General features: G+C 38.3%; 2 protein-coding genes across 2 annotated transcripts in view; one reads left to right on the forward strand and one right to left on the reverse strand.

The window, feature by feature from the left end:
- The window catches only part of Cad99c (cadherin 99C), a 176,742-nt gene that overhangs the window by 138,546 nt on the left and 25,407 nt on the right, over positions 1-12,789 (reverse strand). The gene's annotated exons all lie outside the window — the stretch shown is intronic.
- LOC143216536 (uncharacterized protein C15orf61 homolog) lies at positions 1,641-4,074 on the forward strand. The gene is made up of 4 exons (XM_076439685.1): positions 1,641-1,891; positions 2,851-3,012; positions 3,420-3,663; positions 3,868-4,074. The coding sequence occupies exons 2-4, from the start codon at positions 2,914-2,916 to the stop codon at positions 3,993-3,995; spliced, it is 471 nt and encodes a 156-aa protein (XP_076295800.1). The 5' UTR covers positions 1,641-1,891; positions 2,851-2,913; the 3' UTR covers positions 3,996-4,074.

Below are 12,789 nucleotides of genomic sequence, written 5' to 3' on the forward strand. Positions count from 1 at the left end.
AAATTAACATAATTTAGTTCCTATTTAACGTGTGATTGCAGTGTTTACATTTATTCCTTAAATTTTTAACTTGGAGACGAGACTTCTAAAAGGAGCCTCACAGATCAATGATGGAATTGAAAGTGATAATAAACAATTCATTTTTGAGTTCACATAAAAGTGTACAATAAATATCGAAGAATACGTGGATTATATGTATAGTGAATTAGTATTGTTAGTAATATTGTTTTGTTTTATACTGTATATTTGGATTTATCTTTTTCTACAGAAAAGAATGTTTGCAACTACTGTAATACAGTACGAAATTGCCTGTCTAAATCAGGCACTGTCTACACAGCCACTGTCAGCAGCGCATTATCCCACTCTCATAATTCTCTGTTATTTCCTACGCCTTGCGCGTCAAAGTTATCATCATCAAAATCACGATTTGTCAGTCTAAACAGCACAAGGATTTCGTCTTTTCCCCTTTTGTAGTTACGACAGCATGACTGTCTGTAACTATAGAGTATATTTATGATCTTATTTAACAACAAATTTATAAACATTAAAATCTGACAGTGTATATTGAGGCCATTCGAGTTTCTAATTATACACATTATGTCGCGGGACAAAATAATTTAATGCCGCGATACAGGATACTGTTACGTATAATCGTCCAAAATATTATATTTCCCCGTGAAGAGTAATAATTCAGCTAAACCAAGCAGCTAGCAAGGTAAATTACAATTGTTGAAAGCTAAATTTTTGAAAATAGTTTCATGCATCGCAATATGCGACATAAATTTTATAAATATTAGAAATTGGTAATGTTGAATTAAATACGTCATCTTTCGTTAAATTTCTAGTTCCACTTGACGCGTTAAGCATACAGACACGTGGTAACTTCAAAAACGCGGCTATTGCCGTAAACGAATAACCGAGAACAGCACTAAATCAAACCTACGCTATCGCAAACGCGATATCGATTCCGTTCTACCGTTGGCTTTAACGGGTTCCTATATTGACAGGGACTATGACCCAAAATCATGGGTACAGAGGAAGTGTGGAAAGTGATAACATCCATCGGTTATTTTGAATGATAATAATAGCGTAAGCATATACGTGAGAGAGAATTAAAATAGAGAACGTGCGAAAGGAAATATGAAAGGCGGTGGGCAAATGTAAATGCAAGACGATTCAACCATCTTATCCATTAATGTTTATATCTCTCACAATGATGCCAACAAAATATCATATTTTATATCACATGTTGAAAAAAAATAAACTACTTATTATCCATTACGTAAACGTGAATATTTCATTAAAAAATTAATATATCCGGTGTAGCTAGAGTTTCATTTAAAAATTAATTGTTCAAACGCAAATACGTCAATTTATGCATATTTTCTTACAATATTAATGGTTCTAATAATTTATTCATCCACTGTAAGTGGGAAATTTAAATTCGCGCAATTCAGACATTCTGCAGTGACCTTTCACGTTCTAAATTATGCGGTTCACGTACGAAATTTTCTACAAAGTATATTTAAGTCGCTGCGGCGTTTCAGCGGTATTTTAAAGTAAGTTCAGGACATAAAGGGTTAGGAAGGGATTTAAAAAGTCCGCTCCGGAAGTCGTATGTGTTCGATGGTGGCGCCAAAACGTGTCTCGCATATCGCGACTCAGTGGTATCGCTAACCTCACTACCACGCGTGTTTCGTAATACATGTGAACGATAAATGTATAGTCTTTCATTTGAAGGGTCACCATAAATAGAATCAGAGCTGCGTACAGTGCCTCAAACGAAAGCACGTGCGACGAATAAGAACGCCTCACGAGGATCGACATTTGACGGTCGCATCGTCTGAAATTCGTTGGAAGCCAGACGCATACTCTGCGCATGCTACGGAAAGTGAGTAACAGCGCAGTCGCCATGACATCGATAGACTGTCAGAGGACTTGATAATGGAACTATAAGAAATAACTTTTATCGGCTTTACTTTCTTTGGTAAATACGCGCGTCAAATTATTCTGCGATTGATACGGTATTTTGTTGCTGTTAATGAAACTGATTGAAAGAAAACAGCGCGTAATAACGGCAGAGAAAGTATTGTTTCAACTCGATGACTTCCGGTTTCGCTTGGGACGGAAGTCGTTGTGCACGTTTATAGTGGTGGAACTGTTAATGCTTAAGAATATAATCGAGGTTGGATATTTCTTTAAGTCAGGAAACAACGATTATATTAATGTACCTCATAAACATTAATAAACAAGTTGGATGAAAAATAATTTTAAGTCAGGACTCACTTAAAAGGCAACTTTAAGTCACCTCTCATGCACTGTAAAATTATTTAAATATTTCTTTAAATGTAGAAGGTAGCTATTATTTTACTCGGTTAAAAAATTAATCCTAAATCGATGATTTAAGACCTATAATAGACATGTCTCGTAGCTAAGGTATTTAGCAAAGCTCCAATAAAAAAATAGAACGGTTCACTAATTTCCGATGATGAAGTAGCTAATCAGGTGTTGAATGCAGATCTGTGTGAATACAATCAACTACAATTTATCGTCTTTTCACGGTTCGTGAGCGAGGCAGAACGTGCTTAAATGATTTTCCGTTACCCGAACGAATTGAAGCTCGTTAACCTTGACATTTTGTACAGCACTCTCTGCGAGTTTATTTTAGAAAGGCAGCTTAAAAACTGCTGCGAGTAACCTGCGAATCGAACGAGTCGACTATATGCAGTTGAAATGTTTACTGCCCCTTACAAATGTGTAATGACCACGCAAATAATTTAAAGATATTTTTCCAGAGAGAAGCTTGTACGCTATAGAAAATGTTGAAATTACAGTCGTCTACATTTCCAGGCGCAATTATGACTCCAGCGAAAGGTTTGATTGATTAGAGCCTGTCAATAACACATCCGCCGAATGACCCTAAAGATACTGACCCCTGGGAACACAGTTGTGCGTCTAAATGGCACCTGGGCAAGAGTTTTCTCGCAGAAGCCGAAACCGTTAGCATCGGAGGCAAGTTGCGTACCCATTCTTACGCGTAACAGTTAATCTTCGATCCTCGAAATCGGCGTACAGCTATTCCATTGAACCGATACAGATTTCAAAGCATTTTTGTTCCCATAAAAGTGCAATTGCGATCGATGGTCGTGAGAATTCCTGCTATGTTGATTGAATCCCTAGAACCCATCGGTTCGCGGAATGCAGCGTACGGAAGATCGCTGAGCTATCGAGCCGGTCTTTTCTTCGACTGCTTCAAATGAAATAACGTTTCAATTAAACTGGCATAAGCAAACGCCAATAGCACCTAACGGTAGCGATGCGCCCTTCCGTGGCTGCAAATGATCGACGAAAGACGGATCCATCCACCAGATGGATGAGAGGATATACAAAGTGACTCGGTGTCATTACGGTACAAACAGGTCTTAACGAGCTATCTGCTGCAAACGGACGAGCCACCGTGGACGTCGTACTTCGTGAAGTATGCCGACATCCTCAACGATCAGAGGGGCATGTCTCACTTCAATTGGCCTGTGGGTACCAGCAATTACCACGTACTTAGAACCGGCTGTTTTCCATACATTAAATATCATTGCACCAAGAGGCCGCGACAGGACCTCAGGATCGAGGACAAATTTTTCAAGGCGATCAAGCTCCTGAACCTTGGTACGTGCATACCGTTCTCCCCCTGTGTGAAAGGGGAAAGCGTACGTCCCGTATCATTGTCCTTCTGCGATCAACGTCTCGTTTCACTGACACTTTTTCCGTCGATGCGAACAGCCCAACTTTGCTCACCGTCGCGACGCGACGCGACGTGTCGCCTCGGTAATTGATCATTCGTCAATTTGTATCCCATATTCGTTCCATCAGGTATACCCACGCTGATGTACGGCCTGGCTGCTACCTGGCTGATCAGACACCAGGAGACGGTGAAAACCGCCCGGGGGGACGTGACGATCTACTTCTTGCTGCCCGAGGACAAGGGCTCCATGTACTGATGGCTGCTCGAGTCACCGCGAATGTGTGTCTTAATATTTCTCATGTAAAATAAAGCTACATTCTTAAACGCCCCACTTTTCATTTTTTCGCGCCGTGGGAACTTCTTTATAGTTCTTTCGATCAGAAACTGATGAGACCCTATCTTTTAGGGATTTTATGGTCTGCAAGACCCTAGGAAAATTTACGCTTCTTGTAAATGCAAATGTTATGAAGTGTTTTACTCGAGAAATAATGTTATTTTCCGTTTGAATTACTAAGGCTTAGGAAAAAATGCTTATTTTGCAAAAAGATTCACAGTCTATCCTGGAACCCGCAGTTTTGCTCGTTGATTTTTTGATTGCTAAAATGTAACTTTAGGTGCTACATTCGCATAATAATTTTATTCAAAATTCTGAGCATTGATCCTGATGTTAATAATAAACCTACAAAGCTTTACGTGTAATCAGTACATGTTGCCTTGTAAAAGCAACGAGATTAAAATTTGAACTTTGTGCGGTTCATATTATAATCTCTGCGCTATTAAATATATTAATTTAATCATTTATATACCACGACAGCATCTTTATAACTTCAATAATTGTGAAGTAAAAAATCTGGGACCGGTCATTTGACGGGTGGTGGTAGGTGTAGTGTTAAAATGTCATCTAACAACTGACGCTTAAATAAATAGGTGAAAATCATAAAAAATAAATGGGTGTAGTTTAAAATAGCAAAAACATAGAAAAAGACGAATAGGAAACAGGAGAAAAATATTTGTTTCGCATAATGGTTCGCGGTTCAGTTACGTTCCATTTTCGCAATGCCCTCTAGAGTGGTGCTCCGAAACAAAAAGCTCGCACTAAATATTCGCAATACGTTTCCGATAAATTTTATCCACGAGAGATCACGCGCCACACCCCTTCAAACGTTACACGTATGCACGACGTCGTTAGCATTCGCGGCGTACAGGCACGATGTAATCAGCATAACTGGCCCGTCCCGATTCAGATGAGCCACGTAAAATTTCCAGTCAGCTTCCCCGTCGTTTCTTTCTGTTGGTCCAACGGTGTTCGCATTTCAGCCCGACCAACTTCGGCGGTTGTTAAGTAGCCCGAGGCTGCTTATGAACCGACCATCAAACCAAGTCCTGCGAAGCTGGCAAAGCTTCCACCTAACCAGTTTTGCGCGGAAATCTCGCTATCTCAATTGCACTGCCTGGATATTCTCACAATTTCCCAAACGTGTCCCGCAATCTCCTAAACGTGTCCCACAATCATTTTTCGAAACGCGCGAAACAGTTCACTCGATCCGCAACCAGTCGAGCAACGCTTTATAAGCCAAATACAAAGTTGATGACATGTTGCTGTCAAGATTGCAACAGATCCCGTTCCGCGAGTACCAGTGATATTTCCGCGAATGCAGTAACATATTCATCCTATTTAAAAAAGATTTTTTCCGTCATAGAGATATGCACGCGAGCCTCGTTATACAGGAAAGTCGATTGCACATGTGTCATGTGTCGCAAAGTGTTTCGTGCTTTACGATCTCACACGTTGAATGAACTTTTTGCGAATATTTAATACAGATAGGTAAATCAACGACAGTGTTGTTCGTAAAAGAGTAAAGCGGTTTGCTTGAGTGAATTTGTTATCTTATTGCGAGAGAATGTAAATTGTTTTGTGTACAGAAAAATTGTAGGGCTCGTGCAGAACAAGTCCGAAAATGTTTATAGTATCTTAATATGCATCTCGGTTAAAGAAATCCAAAAAATATTGGTGTTGTTTGTGAAAGAGTAAAGCGGTTTGCTTGAGTGAATTTGTTATCTTATTGCGAGAGAATGTAAATTGTTTTGTGTACAGAAAAATTGTAGGACTCGTGCAGAACAAATCCGAAAATGTTTATAGTATCTTAATATGCATCTCGGTTAAAGAGATCCAAAAAATATTGGTGTTGTTTGTGATAGAGTAAAGCGGTTTGCTTGAGTGAATTTGTTATCTTATTGCGAGAGAATGTAAATTGTTTTGTGTACAGAAAAATTGTAGGACTCGTGCAGAACAAGTCCGAAAATGTTTATAGTATCTTAATATGCATCTCGGTTAAAGAAATCCAAAAAATATTGAAGATATTTTTCTGCCTGAGTGAATTTGTTATCTTATTCCGGGAGAAAGTAAATTGTATGCAGTAGATTGTTTTGTGTACAGAAAAGAGAGTTGCGGGGGAAAATTGTAGAACTCATGCAGAACAAATCAAAAAATGTTTATGATATCTTAATATCTCCATTGAAGAGATCCAAAAAATATTGATATTGTTCTAGCAAATGCCGAGCGCAATGTGCCAAAAAGGTAGTAAAGGTAGTAGAGCAGTTAGATATTTATGACTAACTGTACAATCGGTTGAATAAGAAGCGCAGATGCAGCGTTTTAAAGGCCACTGTCTCTCCTCGTAACCCAGCACAATGCTTTTATGCATCCTCCGCATGATATTGCGATTCGAGATATCACAGCAGCCAAAGGATAGGTAATATGCCTGTGTGGACAAAAGACGACGGATCGGAACCGTCTTAGTGTCTAGTATAAAAGGTGCAAAGCCACAGATCGGTGAAAGTAAAGTTTTCGTATTCCGGCAAGTTGACACAGCCGAGTGAAAGGCACCTGCTAATTAATACTTTTATTCAACTTCTATCGAGAAAGCCGCAGTTCCACGATAAACCACTGCCAGCTACACACGCTCGTATGCATGTTAGCTGCGTAAACGCTGTTGGAATGGTGAAAAGATGAAAGCTGTCCTTACCACAAAGCAACAACCGCAAACGTTTTTAATGGTATTACGTAATTTCATGGTTCAATGCGGTATTAGCGGTTCTTACGCGCATATCTTAAAAGTCGTACACCTGTAATGCACCGACACAAGAACCACATTAAGTGATCATTATCTTTTCAAATCGCTTAAAAATCATACTTGCGCCGCATACTTAACCTCTTGCTTTATAATACCGTGTCGGGTCACGGTGAAGATTTCAAACCATATTTAACCAGTGCAAGTATCGTTCGATTCTTCTGCTCCAAAGGGAAAATTATTTCAATTGGTGTCATCCATGTTAACCCTACAAACATGGCTCATAACTAGCTTGTGAATCTCACACACATCTACATTCTCTGGATGAAATTTACTTCATGAGGAATTTTTAATAAGTGTAAGTACCGTTCGATATTTTTTAACCAAAGGGAAAATTATTTCAATTGGTGTAATTCGTGTTAACCTCTTACGTTATAATTTAGTTCCAAGATCTCGTATCAGGACGTTCATTTTTATCATGATATTGGCTACAAACATGGACTATAACTAGATAGTGTAACTCACAGACATCTGAATGAAATTTACTTTGTAAAGAACAGTATACCGGTGCTTCAAAGGAAATAAAAATGATACGCCATTTTATTTCCCGCATAAAATATGCAGTTAATTTATGACCGTTACCGTCGCGGTAAGATGGAAGAGATGCGTGGAGATTTTAAAGATCACACAGGCGTGCTAAAAGCTATTGGCTAAGAGTCTGCTATCGGAAATCCTAGCATCTTCAGCCACCACCTCCTCTTCGGGATCGTTACGAAAACCAGCGCTTCCTTCTTTTGAAGATAACGATAATAGGCGCATCGCATAATAGAATCTGCCTATCTACCCTGCATTTTGCATCGAGATCGCCGTTCGACGTTACTAAACCAATGAATAATAATAACAAGTCGGCGGATAAATGACAGGATAGCCATTTCGCACACCGTGTGAAACCTCGTTGCTTCCTCGTCGCGGGATAAATGTTTTAATATTTGATATCTGTTTTGCAAACCTCCGGAAACTTGGCCGACGTTCAAGATTGCGCGGAATGATTAACGGGATCTATATATAAGTTCCTGCTGACAATATTAAATATTTACGGGAGAATGATGGGCCTGAACTCTCTTGGAACAATACAGGATATCTGAAATAAACAGACAATATTCCGAATATTTTGGAAATGGTTTGAATTAATATTTTGGAGATGGTTTAAACTACAAAATCTATATCACGATTTAATTTTAACTAAATTATTTCGAACTGGAGCGGTGCATCTTTTACTTAATGTTAGAATTATTGATTTAATAAGTGTGTGGGTAATTTAATATTATAATTACTCAGTACTCTCAAATTCCGATATGTAGTATAAGGTAGTGAAATCGCAAACTTCATAAAAATTACGTGAAACAAAAATATCGAAAATTTAAATGGCATGTTTTTATACTTTAACGACCTACAGATCAGTTCTGCTATGCAAAATTGCCTGTAACGAGCGTAACTCTGTCTCATTTTTCGTGCGAATGAAAATTGGTGAAAGTTTTGTCAGCGTTCTCACAGTGTCGCTTTGTAGCAATGTTGCTCGAGGATGAAGTAACAATTTGAGAGTTCATTGCGAACTACGAATTGCGTTTCATTAATCAGTATGATTCTACAATATGAGACTTCATTCATATTAAATATACGCAAGCGTTGTATTTACATTAAATATAATTTCAAACCTACCGGCGTGCAACGCTTCATGAGATCGACACTAATTAAAGGCAACATCCATAGTGCTCTTAATTAATAACAGTCTTTCTAGCACAACTCGCGTAATTATTATGCGAACCGGGCATGTTTGTAACTTTCTAATTGCGGTTCGCACTCTTGAAACTTTCGTAATTAAATTGCAATTCTACCCCTTTGAAAACAAATAATGTGAATCTTTGAACCGATACCATCTCGCCATCTCGCTAATGATTCTTGCCGTTTGCGCCGCTGTGACTGCGAGAAATACAGCATGAGACTTATTTTCAACACGGTTCTATTCGACATAGACACCGAAAAGATAAAACCTATATTGTGATAAAAAATATTATTTTTTGTATGAACAATACGTTTCTGACAAAAATTGTAACTTCACATTGGAAGTTCCGTGATTTGACCGACTACAGTTAGAAAGGAGCCTATTACTAGGCTACTGGTAGCTAAACAGCACAGGCTAGAAAAATATAGTAGTCGAATTGAGCTGGAATTTATTGTAATCAATTAACATTGATTTGTTTAATTTTACCAGCGGCATGTAGCTCATTAATTTCTGATTTATCAGTATTCAGCTGGAAAGAAGCCCATTACTAAAATACCGGTAGCTAAAGTATTAAACAGCACAGGCTCGAAAAATGTAGTAGTCGAAGAGAACTGGAACTGAATCAATTAACATTAATTTGTTTGATTTTACCAGAGGAATATAGCTAGTTAATTTCTGGTTTAACAGACTACATCTAGAACGAAGCCATTTGCTAGAATACCAATAGTTAAATAGCACAGGTCAACACAGCTGAACACAAAACATGTTGTAGTCCAATAATATTTGATCCTAACCAGCTTACATTTAGATCTCAACCAGGTATGTAACTCTGAGCTTCTGATTTGACAGACCACGGTTAAAGAGAATCCCATTACTAGACTACCGGTAGCAAAGTATGAAACAGCATCAGAGATATGTAGCTAGTTAATTTGTGGTTCAACAGACTACAGCTAGAACGAAGCTCATTCCTAAAATACCAATAGTAAAGGAGCACAGGTCAACGCAGCTCAAAAAATGTTATGGCCCAATAATATTTGATTAACCAGCTAACATTTAGATCTCAACCAGGTAACTCTTAGCTTCTGATTTGACAGACTACAGTTAGAGAGGAGTCTATTACTGGGCTACCGATAGCAAAGTATTAGACAGCACAGAAAAATGTAGTAGACCAATACAACTGGAACTTAACCAATTAACATTGATTTGCTTCAGAGAAGGTATGTAACTAGTTAAGTTCTGATTTGACAGACTACAGTTAGAAAGGATCCCATTACTAGTGAGAAAAACAAAACAAATAATATTCTAGATCAATAGCGTTTGATCCTAGCTAAAATTTAGATCTCAACCAGCTCTTAGGTTCTGGTTTGACAGACTACAGCTGGAGCCCATTACTAGGCTACCGGCGGGCAAAGTGTAAAACAGAAGAGGCGTCGAAAAACGTTGTAGCCCTTCTGATTTAGCAGGCAGCGATCCATCGAGCGGAGGGTTCATTAATGCAAGGATGGCTGCGTGTCTCGGTCGGAACTTCCGATTAAAGTCGTGCGCGAATCACCCGGCCCGATCGTATATCTTGTATCCACGCGAGGCCCGTCTTCCATTCCGCACACGTGTTAACACGGTTGTGTAGACACAGAGGTCCGATCGTCGGATGCGCTCGGCCACTCGGCTCTAAAGTCGCGTCACGCGCAATTAATTTCACACGAGATCCGCGACCGGCTGCATTTGCATGTCCGATTGGCCGTAACGTTGAATTAGAGATGCTATCTACTCGTGGCGGAGACCTATTACAATATTAAATGCTTCAACGGGTTTCAATGCCCCTGCGCCGGGACAGTCGGTGAAAAATTCGCGTGCTTTAGATACTAGATTGCGCGTCTCCGTGCCTTCGGAGAGCCGCACACCTCACCTCGCCAGTGTCTAGCGGACCTTTCAACAGGCGCGGAACACCTTTCACGATAGCGGGACCCTCGCGGAACGTTTACATATATCTGGCATTTATTTCTGAGACTTCGCCGCGCGGAGGAGTTATCCGATGGATCGCCACGTGGATCCAAATGTAACAGTTAATCTTACACGCAGGCACTGCGAATAGCACACACCGTTCGCTTTTACGGCGACTATAATTTACTGTTTTAGTTATTGGGTGAACGGGCCGATACGTGATTCATCATTTCGTTGCTATTTCATTGACTTCCCTGGAAAGAATTACACGTGTCTCGTCGAATATAGAACCCACTTCAGAAGTGGACAGAAGACACACAAGTTTATATAAATATATGTCCTATTTGCACTTGTTTCAAAGTTATAGTCACTTTTGTCTTTCAATAATAACTTATTTTTACAGAAGCGAGTATAACTTTCAAATAAGATGAAGTAGGACATTTTTTTTAGAAATATTTTATATTATTTTGAGAATTTTTATTAGACAGGGTGTCTCAGTTGAAGGAGGCCACCTAAATATCTCCTTCATTTTTAATGCCACAGAAGATATTTATGGCATAATTTAAATGGTATCGAAGGAGGAATATCATAGAAGAACAATTTCTCATCGTTATTTTTTCATCGGGGAAACTTTTTTTTATTCCTTAATATATTCCTTAATTCCTTACTTATATGCTTAAGTTATTAACAAGATGGAATAAAAAAAAAAGTTTTCCCGATAAAAAATAACGATGACCTTGAAAAAAACTATGACAAAATAACCGGACAAATAAAAATTGTTCTTCTATTATATCATATTCCTCCTTCGATACCATTTAAATTATGCCATACATATTTTTTTGTGCCATTAAAAATAAAGGAGATATTTAGGTGGCCTCCTTCAGCTGAGACACCCTGTATGTGCCTGTATAAAGAAATGTGTATAATCAATTTCAATGGAACCTCTATAATTTGAATAATTGTAAGACAAAAACAAATTCCACTCTGTATCTATGTAATTACCTGTTACTACAGTTAGTAAACAAATGTGCATGTGTAAAACATAATAAAAAGGAACAGTGATAATAAAACTATGTTTTATTTTCCAGCCAATGAACTCTCCAATTGTGAAAGTAAATTTGATCTTGGTGCTTGTACAGTAGTCAGTATAAATAGAGATTTGCACCTTACAGGCAGAGATTAGTAATTATCATGCTTCTGCTTCGCTTGCGTGATAGTAGAACCGTGTCATTCGCAGTGAAAGCTGCAGCAACCGAACAAAAAATGCCGTGAGCACGTAGGAAGTGTATCTTCTTGAACGGAAATGAGTTTGCAGGATTTACTTTCGGTTTACGGTTTACGGCCTCTTTTTAAAACTGTATCAAGGAGAATCGAAAGTAACTGCTGAAAGCGGCCGTTCAGAGAGGTCGAATCGTTTTAATCGAAAGTGTTAATCGAAAGTATGTTCATCTTAAATCGTATTCCCAATTTTAATTTTAAACATCGCAATGATGATGCATTTTTTGCTACCAATTTATGAGAATTAATTTATCCGTACTTTCAAATCAAGATTTATAATCATTTTAATGTTTACTTATATCATTATATATAAAGTCTGTGAATATTTTAGAATTACTTTCTACATAATAAATAAACATGTAACAAAAAGAACTTTAAACGATTTTGTCAATAAATGCAGTAAACAAACATGCAGTTCCCATGACCTGGAATACGTATATGCATACAAATCACAGTTTTTCGATCGTAACCGTAAATATTGACACGATATTATTTCGCATCGGCAATTACAATAAATTAAATTAATGGCCACAGAATATTTGTTCGACATGGATAACATAAAGTTTAGAGTTTCGTATTTAATGAAGCTCCATCTTGTTGCCGTATTTTCTTACAAGAGATTGTCCTGACCCGTTCTACTTAACATCCTGCCATTCGTGCCCGACCCCTTGGTAAAGTATTTTTATCCAGGATGAGTCAACCATTTTCTGCGTCATCTAAATTTTAGGCCATCTTAACTCAGTGTATAACGTGAGGACCTTGCAACCTAATCCTGCGAAGCCCTACTTCCTAAATCTTTCTCATTCTTACACCCTCTCGTATCTGCAAAATCCCTTAGAATCCCAAAAACTACTTTAACCGAAACAGTTAAGCTCTTCTTTCTTACCATTGTGTTTCCGGAACAATTTTCCTAATTTATGTGTCGTACAAATCTGAATTCTTAACATCGACATTATACATTCTCCACCAGACATTGA

The sequence above is a fragment of the Lasioglossum baleicum genome, chromosome 15 (assembly GCF_051020765.1).
Source record: "Lasioglossum baleicum chromosome 15, iyLasBale1, whole genome shotgun sequence".
NCBI classification, from domain to species: Eukaryota; Metazoa; Arthropoda; class Insecta; order Hymenoptera; family Halictidae; genus Lasioglossum; species Lasioglossum baleicum.

Bases quoted from the DNA above. Each gene is read 5' to 3' on its own strand.
- LOC143216536 (XM_076439685.1), top strand. From the start codon at position 2,914: ATGACCCTAAAGATACTGACCCCTGGGAACACAGTTGTGCGTCTAAAT. The intron at 3,013-3,419 runs GCAAGTTGCGTA...CGGTACAAACAG, and splicing joins CGAAACCGTTAGCATCGGAG to GTCTTAACGAGCTATCTGCT. The intron at 3,664-3,867 runs GTACGTGCATAC...TCGTTCCATCAG, and splicing joins GATCAAGCTCCTGAACCTTG to GTATACCCACGCTGATGTAC.